The sequence below is a fragment of the Bos indicus genome, chromosome 9 (genome assembly GCF_029378745.1).
Source record: "Bos indicus isolate NIAB-ARS_2022 breed Sahiwal x Tharparkar chromosome 9, NIAB-ARS_B.indTharparkar_mat_pri_1.0, whole genome shotgun sequence".
Lineage (NCBI taxonomy): Eukaryota > Metazoa > Chordata > Mammalia > Artiodactyla > Bovidae > Bos > Bos indicus.
Window position 1 is genome coordinate 256,118 of NC_091768.1, and position 26,903 is coordinate 283,020.

The 26,903-nt window shown below is 37.2% G+C and overlaps 1 protein-coding gene across 1 annotated transcript; it reads left to right on the forward strand.

Annotated features, from left to right (window-relative positions):
* Positions 1 to 942: 942 nt before the first annotated feature.
* Positions 943 to 10,545, forward strand: LOC139184871 (olfactory receptor 1165-like). Its single transcript, XM_070795651.1, has one exon. It carries the CDS (start codon positions 6,793 to 6,795, stop codon positions 7,729 to 7,731), a length of 939 nt encoding a protein of 312 aa, XP_070651752.1. The 5' UTR covers positions 943 to 6,792; the 3' UTR covers positions 7,732 to 10,545.
* Positions 10,546 to 26,903: the final 16,358 nt, after the last annotated feature.

The following is a 26,903-nucleotide window of genomic DNA, read 5'->3' on the forward strand; positions in this document are numbered from 1 at the left end:
CATATCTGACTCTTTTGCAACCCCATGGACAGTAGCCTGCCAAGCTCCTCTATCCATAGGATTCTCCAGGCAAGAATACTGGAGTGAATTGCCATTCCCTTCTCCAGGGGATCTTCCTGATACAGAGATAGAACACATGTCCTCTGCCTGCAGATAGATTCTTTACCTCTGAAACACCAGGGAAACCCATGAAACACCAGAGATGTCCAAAAACTCAGAAAGTGATCCGAAATATTGGTGGTGGCTCCTCCTCACTGTAGGGGACACCCACACGCTTTCTTTTCTGGCATGCCTTTCTGCCTTGCTTCGATCTTAACAGTTTCTCTGTGTGCTCTCCCACTTGTTTTGCTATGTCTCTAAATATAAACTTCATACCTTCATTTACAATTTTTGCCTCCTTGAGAAATTCATTTTTTACTGGGGGACAAATATATATATATATATATATATACACATATACATACTTATGGCTGCCAGTAACCCGCATCTCAGCTATCAGTTTTTAAACTATGAAGTTATGATTCACACATTCTGAACTAATTAATCATTTTCAGGTTTTGCACATTGCTGATTGAGTTGTCTTTGCCTCGTCAACCAAATCCTGAGCTCCTGAAAGTCAGGAAGCAGGCCAAGGAATTCTATCATTGTACTTGCACAACACAGGATTCTAGATATGTGTAGCTGAAAATCAAATCCAGAAATCTTTGGTTTCTATCATAGAGATTTCTTAGAACCTCTGTCAGAAGCACCTGGGAAATTAGTTGAACTCACGGATATTTGGGAGAGAAACCCAGGAATGGTCATTTTAAACAAGCCTCTTGGAATATTCTTATGTACATGGATGTTTGGGAATTAGAGAGCTGTCACATACAAATAAACACAATCCTAAGTACATGTTTCACACAAGGTATAGGCAAGATAGTAACAACATCAAGTTTAAATAACATTTCCAGTTTTATTTCTTCCTCTAGCCTCTCCTCCCCTTCCTGTCTGAATCATCCTTCTGGAGCAAAATTCTAATCAAGTCCTTCCTTTAACTGACACCTTCCCAGTTGTGAGACTATAAAACCCATGATCATAAACTTATCCTTTAAGAATCTTTATGGCCCAGTTGCAATCAAATGACATAACTTTTTAACTAAGAGCATAAACTCTGGGGCCAGACTGACTGAATTCAAATCCCAATGCCTCCAGTTTGAGTATGAGCTATATTAATGGGATGAAGAAAAAGTCTTGCATATATCTCTTATCGCTCTGTTTATTCAAATATCCATGCATTTTTTTGTGCTATTTATTATTTAAATGCTTGACAGAGTTTACCATTTAATAGTATGGGCCTGCGGAGAAGGCAATGGCACCCCACTCCAGTACTCTTGCCTGGAAAATCCCATGGATGGAGGAACCTGGAAGGCTGTAGTCCATGGTGTCGCTGAGGGTTGGAGAGGACTGAGCGACTTCACTTTCACTTTTCACTTTCATGCATTGGAGAAGGAAATGGCAACACACTCCAGTGTTCTTGCCTGGAGAATCCCAGGGACAGGGGAGCCTGGTGGGCTGCCATCTATGGGGTCACACAGAGTCGGACCGAAGTGACTTAGCAGCAGCAGCAGTATGGGACTGAGGTTCTCCTTGTAGGAAGATTTTTAACTGAAAATGCAATTTCATAAGAAGATAGAGGCTATTCATATTTTGCATTTCATCTTTGGTAAGTTTATTTGTATGGTTCAAATGATTTTTCTACATCAACTAGGTAGTCAAATTTTTTTGAAGAAAATTATACATAATACTCCCTAATTCTTTTTTCTACATTGACAGTATCTGTAATGAAGTCCCGTTTTTTTTTCTTGAGTAGCAATTGTGTTATGATCTGTTATTTGTAATCAATTTATCTAACAGATGATTGATTTTATGTATCATTTTAAACATCAGAATTTTAGTTTTGCTCAATCCCTTATTTCTATTTCACTGTCCATTTTCTATTTTGTTGATCACCATTCTCATTTTTCCTCCTATTTATTGTGAGATTAAAAATGATGTTTGCTTTTTTATCTTCTTAAGATGGAATCACAGATCATTAAATTTCTTTGCCTAAGTAAAACATTTATGCAAGTAGGTGGTATTTTAAATAGAATGAGGTATTAATAGAGAGAGTACAAAAATGTTGACCTCATGAGTGACAAGTAAAACTGTAAACTAGTCCTTAAGATTCCCTACCATTTGGTGTACACATATCTTCAACTAGCCATTCAATTACACATTAATCTGGGAGCTGCTGGCAAATAATTTTAAATTATAACTAGTTTTAAATCAGTTGATCATAAGAAAAGAAGACTATCCTGATTGGTGGGTCTCATATAATCTGATGATTTGTTAAAAATGCTTGAATCCCTCTTTAAAGAGATGCATGAATTATAAGAGGGCGTTGAAAGAGAGATTTGAAGTGTGAGAGTGACTTGTGTGGAGAAAACAAAGTGGATACCTAGGAGTGGATTCTAGGAACTGTGAATAACCCCAAACAGATGTCAAGGAAACAATACCCTATTTCTACAACTTTAAGGAACTGAATTATTCCAACAACATGAATGAGATTGCAAGAGAACCAATTTCTAGGTGAGAAACTTAATGACACTTCGATCTCAGCCTTGCAATAACTTAAATAGAGGGACCAGGTGTATTGTGACTAACTTTGGGCGTACAAAATTGTGAATTCATAAATGAGTGTTTTTCAAGCCACTGATTCTGCAGCAGTTTATTATGATGAAATAGACCATTCATATGCCACACAATTGATAGGTTTTATCAATTTAATTATCGAAAAATGTATATTCAACAAGTTTTAATAAAACAGGGAAATATTGGGATATAATAATAACTGCAAATGCCATAATATCATATTTCTATTCAGTGTGATATTGAATGTGATTTTTACAAAATGTAGATGTCTAAATAAGAAAACTTAGAGGAAAGACTGAAATAAACATAACACAGAAACAACACTATGCTTGTTCTATTGAACAGTAATTGTGATTTTCTTTCTGAATTTTGAAATTCACATCTTCCATGATAAATATAAATATAAACAGGCTGATTGCTAGTGTTATTTTTTCTAAGATGAGAAGATAAACATGCTCAGGCTTCCTATATGGGTTAATGATTTAAAATAAATTATACTCTAAATGTATAATGAGGAGTACGGGATTTTCTTTAAATTGCCTTGTTTGTAGCTCATGGAAAACACCCCAATCACAATTGTCTGGGGTGTGAATCCCCAAAGTCACTCAGGTAGACACAAATATACAGCATGGTCCCTGAGTTGAGTTCACAATATGGCTCACCCTTGGGAGTGTCTCTATTTTTTAATGAGAAAAAAACATAATTTTCTTAATTACTTTACTGAAATATACTTTGGAAGAGGTTACAATACTCTTAGTACAAGCTACAACAATTTTCATTAAATGTAAGTATTTTTGTTAAATACTTTTCAAGATTCTTATTTAAATTAAAGAAGTCTTCAGTAAATCAACCTATAAAGACTACATGGCTTCTAGTGAGTTGTTTAAATTAAGTGATTTACTTTAATTCTGATGTGGGAAACTGAAATTAACAATATTTTTGGCAGAGTAACACCTATGCAACCCTAGTAGCAGTGAAATGGTATTCATTTCATTCATTTCAGGGGAAGAACACAAGATATTGAACTTATTTTTTATATCTTTAAGATTCATGGGATGCATTTGGTTTTGAACTTTGCTTATATAGCTGAATGATGTCCTTGGTGGACATTCAAGTAGTAGTATTTGTTTTCAATAAAAAATAAAAAAAAATTAGGGAAATATTAAAAAGAAATCTATAAAACTGTAGAGAGATATGCCAGACTTTGCATTAATTTTTTTGAGTTTAAAATCATGCAGGTGAAAGCAATTTGGAGCAGTACAGCAAACTTGAGTTCTGAATTAAACCCCAAAGTAGTCTGAAATATGTTGCCTGGTATTTGATATTAAAAAGTAATAATGCTTTTATATACCAAAAAGTGTGTATTTTGTGCACAAAAATCAAAATTGCTGCAGTCAGTAAAACAAAATAAGTAGCTATCAAGCAGTCTAGATAATGCAGTGATACTGTGCCTGCTAAGATGCTTCAGTCCTTTCTGACTCTTTATGAACAACCCTATGGACTGTAGCCCGCCAGGCTCCTCTGTCCATGGGATTCTCCAAGCAAGAATACGAGAGTGGGTTGCCATACACTCCTCCAGGGGATTTTCCCAACCCAGGGATAGAACCCGTGTCTCTTATGTCTGCTGCATTGGTAATTTAGCTCTTTTAGAGATCACAGAAATCCAGACAGAAGAATTCACATTGCAGGTGAATTGTATGCAGATGATTTTGAATATGGGCAAGCATTTGAGCATGATTTTAAATTAAGATTGAATGAAAATTAGCCCTGAAGGATGGCTGTAGGTAGGCTAAATAAAGACAGCTGCTAAATAGATGTGTGGTGAAAAGTGAAAGTGAAATCGCTCAGTCGTGTCCGACTCTTTGCGATCCCATGCACTGTAGCCTACCAGGCTCCTCCCTCCATGGGCTTCTCCAGGCAAGAGTACTGGAGTTGGTTGCCATTTCCTTCTCCAGGGGATCTTCCCAAACCAGGGATCGAACCCGGGTCTCCCGAATTCCAGGCAGACGCTTTAATCTCTGAGCCACCAGATGTGTTCAGTTCGGTTCGCTTCAGTTCAGTCACTCAGTCACTCAGTCACTCTTTGGGACCCCATGAATCTCAGCACGCCAGGCCTCCCTGTCCATCACTGACTTCCGGAGTTCACTCAGACTCACGTCCATCGAGTCAGTGATGCCATCCAGCCATCTCATCCTCTGTCGTCCCCTTCTCCTCCTGCACCCAATCCCTCCCAGCATCAGAGTCTTATTCAATGAGTCAACTCTTCGCATGAGGTGGCCAAAGTACTGGAGTTTCAGCTTTAGCATCACTCCTTCCAAAGAAATCCCAGGGCTGATCTCCTTCAGAATGGACTGGTTGGATCTCCTTGCAGTCCAAGGGACTCTCAAGAGTCTTCTCCAACACCACAGTTCAAAAGCATAGCAATAAAGATGGGAGTGTATTTTGAAGAATATGTTCATTTTGCCCTGGTTACATTTTTCACAACCTTAACCTTGGATGGAAAGGAAATCATAGAGATACAGAAAAGGACAGGGGAAAATGGACAAAACAAAGCTTATGCCTTGATGGCTTGAGACATTAATGGAAATGTGCAGCTAAGAAGGAAACATTAGAAAAGAATTAAGTAAGAAAAAGATTTCCTCTGTGTACGCATTTTTTCTACTTCTTAGTCACTATTTGCACCATTTCAGACTTCATAAAATTATAGGTGGTGCTACATTGTAGAATATTTTGAGGTTATATATTTCAAATTCAAAGTAAACATGAAAAACAGCATTAGAAAACAAGAGAAGAAACTAAATTTGGTGGGAGCCATTTATTACACGTGAAATTTAAGTCTTAAATGTTTTAGAAAATAATTAGTTGGACTTCCCTGATAGCTCAGTTGGTAAAGAATCTGCCTGCAATGCATGGAGACCCCAGTTCATTCCTGGGACGGGAAGATCTGCTGGAGAAGTGATAGGCTATGAACTCCAGTATTTCTGGTCTTCCCTTGTGAGTCAGCTGGTAAAGAATCTACCTGTAATGTGGGAGACCTGGGTTCAATCCCTGGGTTGAGAAGATCCCTTAGAGAAGGGAATGGCTACCCACTCCAGTATTCTAAACTAAATTTACTGGGGGGCAATTATTACATGTGAAATTAAAGTCTTAAACATTTTAGAAAATAATTCACTAATTTAAGTTATATTTTATACATAATTGTGCAGTAAAAACAAATTCTTAGAATTATATTCTAAAGGTAAGATTTCAGAGAGCTTAAGTTGTCAGAGACATATTAATAATGACTGAGGTTAAATTTGAAGGCAAGTTGACCTGACTAAAGAGTATAGATTGTTAACAAGACATCATTCATATTCTCTAGGAGATACAATATGGGACCTTTTACCAAGGGTTGGCTAGTTGGTGAAATCATTAAGGGAAAGTAAACCTGAGGCTTCTCTGATGAGGTGGGTGCTGAAACTCTCAGCTGTGTGACTTGTGACTCCATGGACTGTAGCCCGCCAGGCTCCTCTGTCCATCAGATTTCACCAGCAAGGATACTGGAGTGGGTTGCCAGTTCTTTCCCCTGGGGATATTCCTGACCCAGGGATTGAACTCATGTCCCTTGCATCTCCTGCATGATCAGGAGGATTCTTTACCACCGCACTACCTGGGAAGCCTCTCTCTGATCGGAGAGCACTAAGGAAAAGTGAGAGAAAAACAGAGGACATCCTGAGCAGTTAGAATGGCCTGAACAAACATAAGAATTTGCAAGTGCAATCAACAAGTTCAATTAAATGAAGCTAAAGAAAGGAATTATCCATGTGGAGAAAAGGGAGACAGAGCTGAGAAGGTTGAGAAAATTCAAACAAGAACATTTTATGAGTCACAGTGACACTCAGTTCTTCCCAGTCCATCCTCTCCTTGCCCCTCCATCAGAAGCTGACTTGCATGCTCCACACCTGTAGACACACGGTATACTGTTTGAGCTTCAACCGTGTCTTATTCGCATTCCTGGGAAATCCCAGACTTCACCACTGCAGACCAGTCCCCTGTCCAGGATGGGAAAAAATACCCTCTATTTCTGTCATGTCTGGTTGCTTAGGGTGAACTCTCTGGGTTTCCCTGGCAGGAACCATAATGATGGATGAGAGAAATCTGAGTGCTGGAATCACCTTCGTCCTCTTGGGCTTCTCAGAATACCCGCAGCTCCAGGTGCCCCTCTTCTTGGTTTTCTTGGCTGTCTATACTGTCTCTGTGGTGGGGAACCTGGGTATGATTGTGATCATCAGAATCAATCCCAAACTTCACACCCCCATGTACTTCTTTCTCAGACATCTCTCCTTTCTTGATTTTTGTTACTCTTGTATAATCACACCCAAACTCTTAGAGATCTTGGTTGTGGACACAAGGACTATCTCCTACGTGGGTTGCATGATGCAATTCTTCTTTGGTTGCACACTTGTGATTACGGAGATGTTCATGTTAGCAGTGATGGCCTATGACTGGTTTGTGGCTGTTTGTAACCCCCTGCTCTACAAGGTTGCTATGTCTCCTAAGCTCTGCAGCCTCCTGGTCACTGGAACCTACACATGGGGTGGAATGTGTTCCTTGACAATCACACATTCTCTTTTAGAGCTGTCCTTCTGCAATTCTAACGTCATACATCCCTTTGGCTCTGAGTATTCTGCCATTGTCTCTGCCTCTTGCTCTGACTCTTACTTCAGTCAGATGACATGTTTTATCATTTCTACTCTCAATGAGGTATGTAGCCTCCTGATTATCCTCACCTCCTATATTTTCATAATCGTCAGAATCATCAAGTTGCCTTCAGCTGGTGGACTCCGAAAAGCCTTCTCCACCTGTGCCTCCCACCTGACCACCATCACCATGTTCCATGGGGTCATTCTTCTCTATTGTGTACCCAACTCCAGAAACTCACGGCTCTTTATCAAAGTAGCCACTGTGCTTTACACAGTAGTGATCCCCATGCTAAATCCCCTTATCTACAGCCTTAGAAATAATGCTGTGAAGGAGACCATCAGAAAATTAGTGAACACCAAAATATTTTCTCACTGAATGTAATTTTGAGTGAGAAGAGAGATAGAGGAAAGCACTTTCTTAAATGTGCTTTTTACAGTGTGTTTATGGTTATTACATTTTTCTTCAAATGTGTGCTTATCCGCTGATTAGTGTCCTACCCTTTGCAACCCCTTCTCTGCCCATGGGGAATCTCCAGGCAAGAATACTGGAATGGGTTGCCATGCCCTCCTCCAGGGGATCTTCCAGGAATGGAATGGAACTCATGTCTCCCAAAGTGCAACTTGATTCTTTGGTGACTGAGACACAATGAGATACAATCTCTTGAGAAAATTATATATCATATGAATACAATGTGATTTTTAAACTGTACTGTGATTTTAAAGTATCACCTTCAGTTTTAAAAAATAAATAAATAAAATTATGTTATGTCTCACATTCAGAGTGTTTTAGGCAAAATAAATAATGATTGTCTAAATGCTGTCCATGGGCTTCCCTGTGGCTTAGATGGTAAAGAATCTACCTGCAATATGGGAGACCTGGGTTCTTTCCCTGAGTAGGGAAGATCCCCTAGAAGAGGGAACAACCCACTCCAGTATTCTTGCCTGGAAAATCCCCATGGGCAGAGGAGCCTGGTAGACTACAGTCCATGGGGTCATAAAGAGTCAGATAAGACTGAGTGGCTAAGCACAGCACAGCCAAAGGCTGTCCACATCCTAAAATCCTCAGAATTTGCAAATGATTTCTGTTCCATGTCTTCTTTCTTTCTTTCTTTCCTCTTCCTTTCCTTTCTCTTTTTCTCACTCTCAAATTATGAAATGTGATAAATAGATAGACAAGTAATTTTGTATGATCACCCTGTATGTTACTTTCTTCAAGAAATTAAAGACATTATCAGCTCTTTACAGCATTTCTATAAGCATTTTTCTAGTCAGTGTGCCTCTCTGATGCCTCTAGGAGAAAACTCCATTGAGGAGTTCAAAGATTTTTCATCTAAACAGAGAATAGGTCATGAGAGTTAAAACTTAACTTTATCACTTTTGAAATTTGTATTATTAAAATTTTAGAGTATATTCCCTTATGTCTGGCTTATTTGGCTCAGCATTTTGTTTCAAAAGAATTTAAGTGATTGACTTTAACAGTAGTTCCATTTTTGGTGTTGAAGAATGTTCCACAAAGTAAATACATTGATATGGTAATATGTTTATTCATACTACTACTACTACTACTACAAATGGTTTTTGGCTATTTCCTCTTCTTTATTGAAGTATTATTTATTCATAGTGTTATAATAATTTTAGGTGCACAACATAGTGATTCATTATGTTTTTAGATTATACACTAAAAAACTTAGTGGCTCAGTGGGTAAAGAACCTGCCTGCAATGCAGGTGATGCCGGAGATATGGGTTTGATTCCTGGGTGAGGAAGATCCCCTGGAGGAGGGCACGGCAACCCAATCCCATGGGCAGAGGAGCCTACTGGTCTAGAGTCCATGGGGTCACAAAGAGTTGGATACAACTGAAGTGGCTGAGCACAGCACAGAACACAAAGGATAATAGGTATAACTTAATGGTGCTAGACAGCGGTATCCTTGTAGCTTATCTATTTTATACAGAATATTTTGTATACTTTGTACTCCTAAATTGCCCCTTCTCCTTTCCTCTATAAATTCTGCAAATAACAATTGTTGGAGAGAATTAGAGTAAAGGGAAACTTTGTGCATTGTGGGTGAGAATGTAAGTTGGTATAACCAATTGCATACTGTATGGAAAACAGTATGGAGCTTTGAACACACATACACAAAAGATAAAAATAGAACTACCATATGAGCAGCAATTTCACTCCTGGTTATTTCACCATTTTTGTCTTTAATGGAAATGCTGCATGAACATTCTTACACAAGTATGTGCTGCATTGCACATGAGCACTCACTGTGTGAGGTATGCCCTGTCTCTGAATGTTCTGGATCAAAGGGTGCTTATTTCTGATCTTTTGCTAAGTGCCATCAAACAATTTTCCAAAATAGATGGATTTGTTTAAATTCCAACTATATTGCTTGTGGGTTCTAATTATTGTCCTTTCTTGCCAACATATTGGAGAAGGCAATGGCACCCCACTCCAGTACTTTTGCCTAGAAAATCCCATGGACGGAGGAGCCTGGTAGGCTGCAGTCCATGGGGTTGCGAAGAGTTGGACACGACTGAGCAACTTCACTTTCACTTTTCACTTTCATGCATTGGAGAAGGAAATGGCAACCCACTCCAGTGTTCTTGCCTGGAGAATCCCAGGGACGGGGAAGCCTGGTGGGCTGCCGTCTATGGGGTCGCACAGAGTCGGACACAACTGAAGCGACTTAGAAGCAGCAGCAGTAGCAGCAGCCAACATATAATACTGTAATAGCAGACATTGTAATATTTTCAGGTTGGTGGGTGAGTAGAGGTACTTCATTTTGGTGATGAATTCAGTTCCACTTTACTAATGTGGTTGAATTCCTATAATTTAGTTATTAGTCATTTGGCTTGTCTTACTTCTTTGTGAAGGGCCTATTCTGGGTTTGTTTTATTTTTTACATATTTTTCTATTAGGTTATTAATATTTTATTATGAAATATGTATTTCGTTATGCATTCTAAATAAAAGTCCTCTGATATGTGTATCATGAATATTTTCTCCTAGATTGTGGCTTGTCTGTTCAATCGGTTCATGATGTATTTAGGGGCACACATTTCCTTATGTTTAATGAATTAATGAATCGGTGTTTATCAAACCGTTTCTTTACACAGTGAAATGCTTCTAATGTCTTACTTAAGATCCACTTCTTACCTCCAAAACAATAAAGATATTTGTGTTTTATGTGCTAAATTATCACAAATTTCATACAGTGTTATATTTTATATTCTACTCCCTCTATTTTCAATTCTGGGTTTTATTTTCTCTTTTTACCTTGATTTTTTAATTTATTTCAAACTGAGAGTAAATTTTGATGGGGCATGACTATAAGCTAACTTTATATTTTGACTTATCAGCATATATTTACCCCAGAAATACTTATTGAAAAATTCACTTATTTTAACACTGCCCTGTGGTGCCAGAATATTCATAAAGTAAACGTCAGTATATCTATAGTTCTATTTCTAGGCTTTCTGTATGCTTCTAGATGTTTTATAATCACAACTACCCTTAACTAATAGGCTTTGCATCCAGTTGAGCAACTCTTAAAAAGTTACTCTTAATCTTCCAGAGTGTTTAAGATATTCTTTATCTTTACCTTTTGAAACAACCTTTAGAATTATTCTTGTTTAGATTTAATGTAGAAATACAGTACAATTGTAGATCGATTTGTAGAGAATGATGTTTGCATCCTCAAGTCTTCCAAATCATAAGCATGCTACATTATCATGTTTATTTAGGTCTACTTCATATTTTACAGTATAAGATATATCATATATTTTTTTAAGTTCTTACATATTTTTAAATTTAATCTCAATTTGTGATTATTTTTCATACTATTTTAAATGTCATTTGTAAAATGTGTATTGTTTTTCAATTGAGATTCAAAGCATTTTGGCCACTCTAAAAATATCTCTTAATAATTTTATAATTTATTTGTAGATTATTTTGGATTTTCAACATGCATATCATACAATCTCTAATCAAATATTTTCTGGATATGTTGTTTCCAATGTTATTCCCTTTGTTTTTTTCTTGTGTTTGGTTAACTAGCTGAAAACATTAGTACAATTTTGAATAAACAGTAAAGTTGTGTATCCTTGACTTCCTTATCTAACAAGGAAAGTATCAATACTCAACATTTCATGCTTAAAATGTTAAGCAAAGTTATCTCATGTATGTTTTTTTGTATGTGTCTGTTTTTTATATTTTGTTTTTTAGTGAGTTGAATTTATCAAGCTAATTTTCCTCATTTTAGCTCCTTTAATACACCAATACAGTATACTAACACATATACATGGAATTTAGAAAGATGATAATGATAACTCTGTATGCGAGACAGCAAAAGAGACACAGATGTATAGAACAGTCTTTTGGACTCTGTGGGAGAGGGAGGGGGGATGATTTGGGAGAATGACATTGAATCATGTATAATATCATGTAAGAAACGAATCAGCAGTCCAAGTTCGATGCAGGTTACAGGATGTTTGGGATTGGTGCACTGGGATGACCCAGAGGGATGGTATGGGGAGGGAGGTGGGAGGGGGGGTTCAGGATTGGGAATACGTGTACACACGTGGTGGATTCATGCTGATGTATGGCAAAACTAATAGAATATTGTAAAGTAAACAATAATAATAATAATAATAAAATTTAGAAAAAACAATACAATATTGCAAAGTAATTAGCCTCTAATTAAAATAAATAAATTTAAATAAAAATAAATAAATAAAAATATTTTTTGTGGTAACTTATATTTTTAAAAAATTTCTAATCCAAATATGTGTTTTTTTGCTGAGAAAATTACTATAAGTATTATATATTTACCTTTTTCTTAGTTGATTTGTTTAATGTGTCAATATTTAATGTATAATTTAAAATTCTATGATCATTAGTAAGATTGTTCTGTAATTTTCTTTTATTGCCTTTTACTTGTTAGTTTTTGCCATCAAGATTATATTTGTCTCTTTCTTTTTTTTTAATGCCATTCTCTTTGAGATGGTTTATTTCAGGAATAATATCTAAAAGAGTAATTATATATGTTGTCTATGAATAGTGCTATAGTAGGTGTTGGTGGGGTTTAGAAATGTATAAAATTTTGTCCTTTGTTGCTGTTGTTGTTCAGTCACTAAGTCGAGTCCAGCTATTTGCGACCCCATGGACTGCAGCACTCCAGGCTTCCCTGTCCTTCACAATCTCCTGGAGTTTGCTCAGATTCATGTCCACTCTCAGTGATGCTGTCCAACCATATCATCGTCTGTTGCCCTCTTCTCCTGCCCTCGATCTTTCCAGCATCAGGGTCTTTTCCAGTGAGTAGGCTCTTCACATCAGGTGGCCAAACTATTGGAGCTTCAACTTCAGCATCAGTCCTTCCAATGAATACTCAGCGTTGATTTCCTTTAGGATTGACTGGTTTGATCTCCTTGCTGTCCAAGTGACTTTTTTTTAATTAATTTATTTTAATTGGAGGCTAATTGCTTTACAATATTGTATTGGTTTTGCCATACATCAACATGAATCCGCCACGGGTGTACACGTGTTCCCAATCCTGAACCACCCCTCACCTCCCTTTCATGTGTTTGTTAGCCATCTGTATGTCTTCTTTGGAGAAATGTCTGTTTAGTTCTTTGGCCCATTTTTTAATTGGCCATTTATTTTTCTGGAATTGAGCTGTAGGAGTTGCTTGTATATTTTTGAGATTAGTTGTTTGTCAGTTGCTTCATTTGCTATTATTTTCTCCCATTCTGAAGGCTGTCTTTTCACCTTGCTTATAGTTTCTTTTGTTGTACAGAACCTTTTAAATTTAATTAGGTCCCATTTGTTTATTTTTGCTTTTTTTCCAATATTCTGGGAGGTGGGTCATAGAGGATCCTACTGTGATTTATGTCGAAGAGTCTTTTGTCTATGTTCTCCTCTAGGAGTTTTATAGTTTCTGGTCTTACGTTTAGATCTTTAGACCATTTTTAGTTTATTTTTGTGTATGGTGTTAGAAAGTGTTCTAGTTTCATTCTTTTACAAGTGGTTGACCAGTCTTCCCAGCACCACTTGTTAAAGAGATTGTCTTTTCTCCATTGTGTATTCTTGCCTCCTTTGTCAAAGAAAAGGTGTCCATAGGTGTGTGACTTTATCTCTGGGCTTTCTATTTTGTTCCATTGATCTGTATCTCTATCTTTGTGCCAGTACCATACTGTCTTGATGACTGTGGCTTTGTAGTAGAGCCTGAAGTCAGGCAGGTTGATTCCTCCAGTTGCATTCTTCTTTCTCAAGATTGCTTTGGCTATTCGAGGTTTTTTGCATTTCCATACAAATTGTGAAATTATTTGTTCTAGCTCTGTGAAAAATACCGTTGGTAGCTTGACAGGGATTGCATTGAATCTATAGATTGCTTTGGGTAGTATACTCATTTTCACTATATTGATTTTTCCAATCCATGAACACAGTATATTTTTCCATCTATTAGTGTCCTCTTTGATTTCTTTCACCAGTGTTTTATAGTTTTCTATATAAAGGTCTTTAGTTTCTTTAGGTAGATATATTCCTAAGTATTTTATTCTTTTCGTTGCAATGCTGAATGGAATTGTTTCCTTAATTTCTCTTTCTGTTTTCTCATTATTAGTGTATAGGAATGCAAGGGATTTCTGTGTGTTGATTTTATATCCTCCAACCTTATTATATTCATTGATTAGCTCTAGGAATTTTCTAGTGGAGTCTTTAGGGTTTTCTATGTAGAGAATCCTGTCATCTGCAAACAGTGAGAGTTTTATTCTTCTTTGGATTTGGATTTCTTTTATTTCTTTTTTTTCTCTGATTGCTGTGGCCAAAACTTCCAGAACTATGTTCAATAGTAGTGGTTAAATTGGGCACCCTTGTCTTGTTACTGACTTTAGGAGAAATGCTTTCAATTTTTCACCATTGAGGATAATGTTTGCTGTGGGTTTGTCATATATAGCTTTTATTATGTTGATGTATGTTCCTTGTATTCCTGCTTTCTGGAGAGTTTTTATCATAAATTGATGCTGAATTTTGTCAAAGGCTTTCTCTGCATCTCTTGAGATAATCATATGGCTTTTATTTTTCAATTTGTTAATGTGTTGTATTACATTGATTCATTTGCAGGTATTGAAGAATCCTTGCAACCCTTGGATAAAGCCCACTTGGTCATGGTGTATGATCTTTTTAATGTGTTGTTGGATTCTGATTGCTAGAATTATGTTAATGATTTTTGCATCTATGTTCATCAGTGATATTGGCCTGTAGTTTTCTTTTTTTGTGGGATCTTTGTCAGGTTTTGGTATTAGGGTGATGGTGGCCTCATAGAATGAGTTTGGAAGTTTACCTTCCTCTGCAATTTTCTGGAAGAATTTGACTAGGATAGGTGTTAGCTCTTCTCTAAATTTTTGGTAGAATTCAGCTGTGAAGCCATCTGGACCTGGGCTTTTGTTTGCTGGAAGATTTCTGATTACAGTTTCAATTTCCGTGCTTGTGATGGGTCTGTTAAGATTTTCTATTTCTTCCTGGTTCAGTTTTGGAAAGTTGTACTTTTCTAAGAATTTGTCCATTTCTTCCCCGTTGTCCATTTTATTGGCATATAATTGCTTAGAGTAGTCTCTTACGATCCTTTGTATTTCTGTGTTGCCTGTTGTGATCTCTCCATTTTCATTTCTAATTTTATCGATTTGATTTTTCACCCTTTGTTTCTTGATGAGTCTGGCTAACGGTTTGTCAGTTTTATTAATCCTTTCAAAGAACCAGCTTTTGGCTTTGTTGATTTTTGCTATGGTCTTTTTTGTTTCTTTTGCATTTATTTCTGCCCTAACTTTTAAGATTTCTTTCCTTCTACTAACCCTGGGGTTCTTCATTTTTCCTTTTCTAGTTGCTTTAGGTTTAGAGTTAGATTATTTATTTGACTTTTTTCTTGTTTCTTAAGGTATGCCTGTATTGCTATGAACTTTCCCCTTAACACTGCTTTTACCGTGTCCCACAGGTTTTAGGATGTTGTGTTTTCATTTGCATTCATTTCTATGCATATTTTGATTTCTTTTTTGATTTCTTCTGTGATTTGTTGGTTATTCAGCAGCGTGTTGTTCAGCCTCCGTATGTTGGAATTTTTAATAGTTTTTCTCCTGTAATTGAGATCTAATCTTACTGCATTGTGGTCAGAAAAGATGCTTGGAATGATTTCAGTTTTTCTGAATTTACCAAGGCTAGATTTATGGCCCAGGATGTGATCTATCATGGAGAAGGTTCTGTGTGTGCTTGAGAAAATGGTGAAATTCATTGTTTTGGGGTGAAATGTCCCATAGATATCATTTAGGTCTAACTGGTCTATTGTATCATTTAAAGTTTGTGTTTTCTTGTTAATTTTCTGTTTAGTTGATCTATCCATAGGTGTGAGTGGGGTATTATAGTCTCCCACTATTATTGTGTTATTGTTAATTTCCCCTTTGCATTCATACTTGTTAGCACTTGTCTTACATATTGTGGTGCTCCTATGTTGGGTGCATAAATAATTGTTATATCTTCTTCTTGGATTGATCCTTTGATCATTATGTAGTGTCCTTGTTTTTCTCTTTTCACAGCCTTTGTTTTAAAGGCTATTTTATCTTATATGAATATTGCTACTCCTGCTTTCTTTTGGTCTCTATTTGCATGGAATATCTTTTTCCAGCCCTTCACTTTCAGTCTGTATGTGTCCCTTATTTTGAGGTGGGTCTCTTGAAGACAACATATATAGGGGTCTTGTTTTTTTATCCATTCAGCCAGTCTTTGTCTTTTGGTTGGGGGCATTCAACCCATTTACGTTTAAGGTAATTATTGATAAGTATGATCCCGTTGCCATTTACTTTGTTGTTTTGGGTTCGAGTTTATACACCCTTTTTGTGTTTCCTGTCTAGAGAATCTCCTTTAGCATTTGCTGGAGAGCTGGTTTGGTGGTGCTGAATTCTCTCAGCTTTTGCTTGTCTGTAAAGCTTTTGATTTCTCCTTCATATTTGAATGAGATCCTTGCTGGGTACAGTATTCTGGCTGTAGCTTATTTTCTTTCATCACTTTAAGTATGTCTTGCCATTCCCTCCTGGTCTGAAGACTTTCTATTGAAAGATCAGCTGTTATCCTTATGGGAATCCCCTTGTGTGTTATTTGTTGTTTTTCCCTTGCTGCTTTTAATATTTGTTCTTTGTGTTTGATCTTTGTTAATTTGATTAATATGTGTCTTGGGGTGTTTCGCCTTGGGTTTATCCTGTTTGGGACTCTCTGGGTTTCTTGGACTTGAGTGATTATTTCCTCCCCCATTTTAGGGAAGTTTTCAACTATTATCTCCTTAAGTATTTTCTCTTGGTTTTTCTTTTTGTCTTCTTCTTCTGGGACTCCTATGATTCGAATGTTGGAGCGTTTAATATTGTCCTTGGGGTCTCTGAGATTGTCCTCATTTGTTTTAATTCGTTTTTCTTTTATCCTCTCTGATTCATTTATTTCTACCATTGTATCTTCTACTTCACTAATCCTATCTTCTGCCTCCGTTATTCTACTATTTGTTGCCTCCAGAGTGTTTTTTATCTCATATATTGCATTATTCATTGTATATTGCCTCTTTTTTATTTCTCCTAGGTCCTTGTTAAATCTTTCTTGCATCTTCTCAATCCTTGTCTCCAGGCTATTTATCTGTAATTCCATTTTGATTTCAAGATTTTGGATCATTTTCACTATCATTATTTGGAATGATTTATCAAGTAGATTCCCCATCTCTTCCTCTTTTGTTTGGTTTGGTGGGCAATTATCCTGTTCCTTTACCTGCTGGGTATTCCTCTGTCTCTTCATCTTGTTTATATGGCTACGTTTGGGGTGGCCTTTCTGTATTCTGGCAGTTTGTGGAGTTCTCTTTATTGCGGAGTTTCCTCACTGTGGGTGGGGTTGTACAGGTGGCTTCTCAAGGTTTCTTGGTTAGAGAAGCTTGTGTCAGTGCTCTGGTGTGTGGAGCTGGATTTCTTCTCTCTGGAGTGCAATGAAGTGTCCAGTAATGAGTTATGAGATGTCAGTGGTTTTGTAGTAACTTTGGGCAGTGTGTATATTGAAGCTCAGGGCTGTGTTCCTGTTTTTCTGGAGAATTTGCGTGGTATGTCTTGCTCTGGAACTTGTTGGTCCTTGGGTGGTGCTTGGTTTCAGTGTTGGTATGGAGACGTTAGATGAGCTTCTGTCAATTAATTTTCCCTGGAGTCAGGAGTTCTTTGATGTTCTCAGGATTTGGACTTAAGCCTCCTGCTTCTGGTTTTCAGTCTTATTTTTACAGTAGTCTCAAAACTTCTCCTTCTATACAGCACCATTGATAAAACATTTAGGTTAAAGATGAAAAGTTTCTCCACAGTGAGGGACACCCAGAGAGGTTCACAGAGTTACATGGAGAAGAGAAGAGGGAGGAGGGAGTTAGAGGTGACCTGAATGAGATGAGGTGGAATCAAAAGAGGAGAGAGCAAGCTAGCCAGTAGTCACTTCCTTATGTGCACTTCACAGTCTGGACCGCTCAGAGATGTTCACAGAGTTATATAGAAGAGAAGAGGGAGGAAGGAGACAAAGGTGGCCAGGGGGATAAAAGGGGGGGATGAAAAGGAGAGAGACAGATCCAGCCAGTAAATCAGTTCCCTAAGTGTTCTCCACCATCTGGAACACACAGAGATTCACAGAGTTGGGTAGAGAAGAGAAGGGGGAGGGAGGACACAGAGGCGACCTGATGGAGAAAAAGGAGTGTTCAAAGGAGGAGAGAGTAGTCAAGCCAGTAATCTTGCTCCCAAGTAAAAATGGGCACTGAAGATTGGGTTCTTAAAGGTACAAAAGTGATAACAAATACCAAAAAGCAAAGATTAAAAATCTAGAATAGAGGTTGGATTTTCAAAAATACAATATTAAAGAAAAGAAGAAGAAGAAATCAAAGTCACAAATATTATTTTAAAAATATGTATATGAAGTTTGCTTTAAAAAGTAGGGTCTTTTTTTTGGCAAAGTAGTAGTATGTTATAAAAATGAAAATTAAAGGAGTAATAGAGGACTTAAAAATTTTTTTTTAATTAAAAAAAAAAGAATGATCATAAAAATAGTAAAAATATATCTAGGACTTTCTCTTTTGTTGTTGTGAGCAGTGTGGGGTCAGTTCATTTTCGGATAGTTCCTTGGTCCAGCATATAATTCTCAAGATGTATAGGCCCCTTCCTATGTAGTCGGCAATAATGACAGGGTTTTAATCTATTGCACCTGTCACTTCCAAGGTGATTCCCTCTGTTTTAGCTTCTTCTGTTTGCTGGTTTCTTCAGTATCTGATTTCCACCCTGACACAAGGGAGGTGGAGGTGGACACTTTTTTTTGGGGGGGGGGGAGGGGGAGGCGGAGCTCACTTGTTCAGTCACACTGTGGGGAGGGAGGGATGCTGCAAACAAGTAACACTGGCGTGTGCTTGCAGTGTCTCAGCCACACTGGGCCTGCCCTCGCTCATGGCATGTGTACCCTCCCTGCCCACACAACTCAAGATCTAGGTTGCTCCACTGGGAACTGTCTGAGGCCAGCCCTGGGCTGCATGCACCTCCCAGGTCTAAGCCACTCAGGTTCAGGCACTTGGGTAGTCCTCAGAGGCACAGACTCCATTGGCCATTCTCCCAAATCATCCCACCCTCTGCCTCTCCCACAGAGTCCAAAAGATTGCTCTATACATCTGTGAATTTTTGCTGTCTCATATACAGGATTATCATTACCATCTTTCTAAATTCCATATATATGCGTTGGTATACTGTATTGGTGTTTTTCTTTCTGGCTTACTTCACTCTGTATAATAGACTCCAGTTTCATCCACCTCATTAGAACTGATTCAAATATATTCTTTTTAATGGCTGAGTAATACTCCATTGTGTATATGTACCACAGCTTTCTTATCCATTCATCTGCTGGTGAACATCTAGGTTGCTTCCATGTCCTGGCTATTGTAAACAGTGCTGCGATGAACATTGGGGTACATATGTCTCTTTCAATTCTGGTTTCCTCGGTGTGTCTGCCCAGCAGTGGGATTGCTGGATCATAAGCCTGGAGAATCCCAGGGACAGCAGAGCCTGGTGGGCTACCATCCATGGGGTCGCACAGAGTCGGACACGACTGAAATGACTTGGCAGCGGCAGCAGCAAGGCAATTCTATTTCCAGTTTTTTTTGTTTTTGTTTTTGTTTTAAGGAATCTCCACACTGTTCTCCATAGTGGCTGTACTAGTTTGCATTCCCATCAACAGTGTAAGAGGGTTCCCTTTTCTCCACACCCTCTCCAGCATTTATTGCTTGTAGACTTTTGGATTGCAGCCATTCTGACTGGTGTGAAATGGTACCTCATAGTGGTTTTGATTTGCATTTCTCTGATAATGAGTGATGTTGAGCATCTTTTCATGTGTTTGTTAGCCATCTGTATGTCTTCTTTGGAGAAATGTCTATTTAGTTTTTAATTTTTGCTTTTTTGGTATTTGTTATCAATTTTGTACCTATATTTTTTTTATAATTTTTGTGACTTTTTGTTTTTTTTCTCTTTCTTTTTCTCATTCTTTTCTTTAATATTGTATTTCTGAAATTCCAAACTCTACTCTAGATTTTTAATTTTTGCTTTTTGGCATTTGTTATCAATTTTGTACCTATATTTTCTTTATAATTTTTGTGACTTTGTTTTTTTATTCTTCTCTTTATTTTTCTTCTTCTTTTCTTTAACATTTTATTTCTGAAATTCCACTCTACTCTAGATTTTTAATTTTTGCTTTTTGGTATTTGTTATCAATTTTGTACCTTTAAGAACCCAATCTTCAGCATCCATTTTTACTTGGGAGCAAGATTACTGGCTTGACTGCGCTCTCCCCCTTTGGACTCCTTTTTCTCCATCAGGTCGCCTATGTCTCTTCCCTAACCCCTCTCGGCTGTACCCAACTCTGTGTATTTCTGTGTGTTCCAGACGGTGGAGGACACTTAAGGAACTGATTACTGGCTGGATCTGTCTTTCTCTTTTTCATTCCCCTCTTTTATCCTCCTGGCCACCTTTGTCTCCTTCCTCCCTCTTCTCTGCTCTGAATAACTCCATGAACATCTCTGAGCGGTCCAGTTGTACAGTACACATAAGGAAGTGATTACTGGCTAGCCTGCTCTCTCCTCTATTGATTCCACTTCATCTCATTTGGGTCACCTCTAACTCCCTCCTCCCTCTTCTCTTCTCCATGTAACTCTGGGAACCTCTCTGGGTGTCCCTCACTGTGGAGAAACTTTTCATCTTTAACCTAGATGTTTTATCAATGGTGCTGTATAGAAGGAGAAGTTTTGAGACTACTGTAAAAATAAGACTGAAAACCAGAAGCAGGAGGCTTAAGTCCAAACCCTGATTCCAGGGAACTCCTGACTCCAGGGAACATTAATTAACAGAAGCTCATCTAACGCCTCTATACCTACACTGAAACCAAGCACCACCCAAGGACCAACAAGTTCCAGAGCAAGACATACCACGCAAATTCTCCAGAAAAACAGGAATACAGCCCTGAGCTTCAATATACACACTGCCCAAAGTTACTACAAAACCACTGACATCTCATAACTCATTACTGGACACTTCATTGCACTCCAGAGAGAAGAAATCCAGCTCCACACACCAGAGCACTGACACAAGCTTCTCTAACCAAGAAACCTTGAGAAGCCACCTGTACAACCCCACCCACAGTGAGGAAACTCCACAATAAAGAGAACTTCACAAACTGCCAGAATACAGAAAGGCCACCCCAAACGTAGCCATATAAACAAGATGAAGAGACAGAGGAATACCCAGCAGGTAAAGGAACAGGATAATTGCCCACCAAACCAAACAAAAGAGGAAGAAATGGGGAATCTATCTGATAAATCATTCTGAATAATGATAGTGAAAATGATCCAAAATCTTGAAATCAAAATGGAATTACAAATAAATAGCCTGGAGACAAGGATTGGGAAGATGCAAGAAAGGTTTAACAAGGACCTAGAAGAAATAAAAAAGAGGCAATATATAATGAATAATGTAATAAATGAGATAAAACACTCTGGAGGCAACAAATATTAATTGTGTTTTATTCTTTAAGACAAATCCAGTTTTTCATAGCCATTTAAAATTTACCCAACTCTAACACTATCAGGTAAGTGAACTGCTAGAATTTTGCTTTAAATGTGTAGAAAAAATATACTTTGCCTTGATAACTGGTAAATTATTTACAAATATGCTGGTACCACCATTTGTATTTGTGATACATTCATTTCTCATGGGAGATTTTTTATTAGATATGTGATGAGGAATGAACACAAGACTAAATTATAAGTCTTATGTTTGTGAACAATCATTTAAAAATAGAATGAAAACCTTTCATTGCATCCACTTTCTCAGTATAAATTAAGAAAATTGTTCCATGTATAACCAGAGGGAGCTGCATATCTGGATCTTTTCTTCCCACTTCTTCCAAGAGTGATAAAAATTGAATATCAAACATCTGACAGCACTGTCATACTGCTTTCATTACTGTGCTTCATACCAATTTCCAAAATGCATTTCCTACTTGGAATCTTTGCTAGAGCTTACTTGAATTAACAAAGTTGCAATGAAAAATAAAATCTATGTGTGGATTCTTTTTTTACATGTAATATCAAGGAACAGATTAGTAATTTAGATGAAAATTTGGAGCTTCCCTGATAGCTCAGTTATTAAAGAATTTGCCTGCAATGCAGGAGACCCCAGTTCAATTCCAGAGTCGGGAAGATACCCTGGAGAAGGGATAGGCTACCCATTCCAGTATTCTTGGGCTTCCCTTACGGCTCAGCTGATAAAGAATCTGCCCACAATGAGGGAGACCTGGGTTCGATCCCTGTGTTGGGAATATCCCCTGATGAAGGGAAAGGCAACCCATTCCAGTATTCTGGCCTGGAGAAGTCCATGGACTGTATAGTCTATGCGGTTGCAAAGAATCTGACATGACTGAGCAACTTTCACTTTCCAAGTAAAGAATCACACATAATTACTTAATATCATAAATAGTAATATATAATAAAAAATGCCTAATACTGCCTGCCTATAAGCTGTATTTAAATTAGTATAAATATAACTAACATTTACCAGTTGATCTTTCAGTAATGTATATGAAATTAACCAGAGGGTACAGATAAAATCAAGAATTATTCCATCATAAATATCCTAACAGGAAAGAAAAAAGAGAGAATTTATCAACACTTCACTATACACCTGTTTCTCTCTTTCGAATGTGTAACTCAAGAGATACTTACCTTTATAACTAAAAATTACTACTAATACTTGTAGACAACATCACTTATTTATCTAATGATAATGTCACTTTATAGGTTTAATTTCTTTTGTAGATTTTTATCCCTTCAGATTAATTTCTCCTTAAAAGAGTTAACAGTTTAATTATAACATTTGGTTTATAAATTTGGATTTTTATTTTTCTAGGGCTTGTGGGGATTCCTAGGTGGTTCACTGGTATAGAATTTGCCTGCCAATGAAGGAAGACCTCAGCAATACCTCCTGGAGAAGTAAATGGCAACTCACTGCAATATTCTTGCATGAAAAATTCCATGGACAGAGTAGCCTAGGGGGCTATATAGTCCATGGGTTGGCAGGAGTCAGACATGACTGAGTGACCAAGTACGCACACATGGCACACATGAGTATAAATATCTTAACCTACTTCATCTATTTTTTGTATGTGTCAAAAATTAAATACATTACTGATGGTGATAAAGAAAGTGAAGATATAATAGTTATGGGAGTGTTATTCTTTCCCTTTCAAACTGTGAAGCTAAAGAAATCTCTTGGATGCAAGGAGGTCAAACCAGTGAGTCCTAAAGGAAATCAACCCTGAATATTCATTGGAAGGACTGATGCTAAATTTGAAGCTCCAATACTGGCCACCTGATGTAAAGAATCAACTCATTGGAAAAGACCCTGATGCTGGGAAAGATTGAAGGCAAAACGAAAAGGAGGTGGCAGAGGATGAGATAATTAGATAGCATCATGAACTCAATGGGCATGAACTTGAGCAAACTCTGGGAGACAGTGGGGGACAGTGGAGCCTGCTATACTACTGTCCAGGGGATCACAAACAGTTGGACATGAATTTGAGACTGAACAACAATAGTAATTCTTTCCCTTAACTCTTAGATAAGCAAATTGTAATGAAATGAAACAGTATCAGCCCTATAATTAAGATAACTGATTTTTGTTTTGAATTTATTATAATCTGTGCATTCTCAAGTATCTCAACTGTTATTTTTGTATCAATTTCTCTGTCTATAAAATAGCAATAATGCCTACTGTCATTAATTATGTCAAAGCAATGAACACAATATCTTGGATTCAAGGAGTCTTTTTGGAAATTTTAAAAATCTTGGAGAGGGAAGCATTTGCCAACATCTAGTTTTCCATAATAATGGCTACTCATTTAAATACTGAAATTATTTTTAACAATATTATTAATACAAATTCTCCCACAACAACGTTCACACTTCCCTGCCTTCTTAAACCTTCAGGCAGAGTTCATTCTTTCTTAATGTCTCATGATATTCATGCATGAATAAATACCTGCTCTTATCCTTGGCTTACAGCACCTGCCACTATTTGCTGACATGGAACATTTAATTTTGCATTGAATGTCCATAGAACACATATTCTTCTATCTCCTTTCCCTTCTTGATTCTCATCACTTGATTTTCAAGATTCTAGAAACATTCTTTAATTCATTAACTATTTTTTCCTAACATGTTTTTCATTGTCATCTATCATTCTTTATCACACTGAAGGAGAGTAGATAGTTTTTTGTTAGTCATTTGATTTTACTTACAATTCTAAATGAGACCTCATTTGAAAGAAAAGGACAGAGATTATCTTAAGGCTCTTTCTCTTTTTATTTGATCTAAGATATTCAGTGATTTGCTAATGTTTACACATACTTTCAGTATGGAAATGCAATATATGAGGCAGTTATTAATTGATTCTCTGTTTTTTCAAGTATGTTGGCTGTCAGAGAATAATGATCCTCAAAGACACATTTTATAAGGAAGGCTGAGTGCCAAAGAATTGATGTTTTTAAGCTGTAGTGTTAGAGAAGATTCTTGAGAGTACCTTGCACTGCAAGATGATCAAACCAGTCAATCTTAAAGGAAATCAATCCTCAATATTCATTGGAGGGACTGATGCTGAAGCTAAAGCACCAATACTTTGGTCACCTGATGTGAAGAGCCAACTCATTAGAAAAGACCCTGATGCTGGGAAAGATTGAAAGCAGAAGGAGAAGGGGATGACAGAGGAAGAGATTGGATGGCATCACCAATTCTATGGACATGAGTTTGAACGGAGCAAGCTCCAGGAGATGGTGAAGGACAGGGAAGCCTGGCGTGCTGCAGTCCATGGGCTCACAAAGAGTCGGATACGACTGAGCTACTAAATAGCAACAACAATATATATATGTGACAACCTTGTGTGTGCATGTTAAGTCACTTCAGTTGTGTCTGATTGTGCCACCCTATGGACTGTAGCCAGCCAGGCTCCTCTATCCATGGGATTCTCCCGGCAAGAATGCTGGAATAGGTTGCCATGCCCTTCTCCAAGGTATCTTCCCAATCCAGGGATCAAACCCACATCTCCTGCAGCTTCTGCATTTCAGATTGAATCTGAAATGAATCTCAGTGGTAGATTCTTTACCACTGAGCCACTGGGGAAGGCCATATATGATAACCTTAATCATTCTAAATATAATTAGTTCAATGAATCCACCAGAAAAGTTTGCATATGTGTTATTGCATGCACATACACAAACTCTTTTTATCTATGTATCTATCATCTATCTAAATGCTTTAAACACAAAATATAAATGTACATATATAAATATGGATATCTTTTGTGTGTAAAGCTTGTTATGGCAAAGCTCAATCCTTTTTGAAATTTCAACATCATCTCTCTCAAAGTTTGTTTCATAATTTATATTTTTTCCAACTCTTCCCTTAGATCATCTGTTTACCTTATCTTTATCTTCCAATTCTATTATTCTAATATATATGTTCTCTGTACTAATTATATGACAGTGAAATAAGCCTGCATGCTTTCACATCACAGCTAAAGAAATAGTTATTGATATAAAGGTTACATATAGCAAAACACTATTCCAAGAAACAATTATACGTATGATACCTCAGTTCAGTTCAGTCGCTCAGTCGTGTCTGACTCTTTGCGACCCCATGAATCGCAGCACGCCAGGCCTCCCTGTCCATCACCAACTCCCAGAGTTCACTCAGACTCACGTCCATCGAGTCAGTGATGCCATCCAGCCATCTCATCCTCTGTCGTTCCCTTCTCCTCCTGCCCCTAATCCCTCCCATATCATATTTATGTGATACCTATATAAATATAAATATGCAGATACCTTTAAAAGAAGGAAAGAAAGATGTCTACCATTATTCCCTGAATATTCTTTTCCAGCAAAGAATCCATAGCTATTAATACAATCCAGATGCACAATGAAGACATATTCACTTTCCCCAAATCAGTCTATTAATCTTGGAAAGATTTTGCACATATTATTGACCTTCCTATCCTTCGTTGTCAGTTGACTTCAGTCCACAAGAGCAATATTCTCCTAAAGTACACACATAGACACACACAGACAAGCATGTATACCTACGTAAATGAATATCTTTTTCCATGTTTCTAAATAATAAAATTGTGTGTGCTTAGTTTCTCAGAATTATAAGTGACTTGTTCTGGGAATAGTACAATGCAAAGTAGTAACAAAAGATTATCTTGCTAATAAAGATATTTATAATTTACAAAGCAGTGGTAGTATTTGCACACATTCATTGTGTTTTAAAAACAAGTGATACAGATACAGATTTTTAGCGAGCTATTACCACTGAATGTGATAACTAGTTTAGATATGGTTTGTTAGTTGCCAAGCCAAAGAGAAAATAATTTCTAAAACTGTTCACTGACATTTTTAGCTTGTGGAACTTCAGTATCTACCCAAAAAAGTCATAATGCTCCAAGATATCACTCTTATTTGCCCTTCTCTATAAAAGGAGACAGATCCAGTCACATCTGTTTGATATATCAATATTTTTAAATGTTGTCCCCCCTTCCCCGCGCCCCCTCCCCTGTTAGTTATCTCTTCTCTCTAAAAAAAGTTTTTTGTTTTTTTTTTTTAATTAGGCAGGAGGGAGAGAAAAAAGAGAGGATTTCTTAATTTCTGTCTCAATCTTTCCAACATATGATAGTTTCAGGATTTAACCAACTTCTGCCTAGAAATTTTCCTGGAATTTGGTTGTTGCTGTTATTATAGTTCTCTTTCTTTTAACCTCCTGTATTCGATTGTTTCTATTAGATTTTAGTAGGTTATGATGGCTGTATTATCTGAGAATCTTGGTGATTTGTTTACTTGGTTCTCAATAAGAGTTGGTTTTTCCTTCTTCACTCTATTATCAGAATTGGTCACATGTTATCTGGTTGCTTTCTCCCAAGGAGACA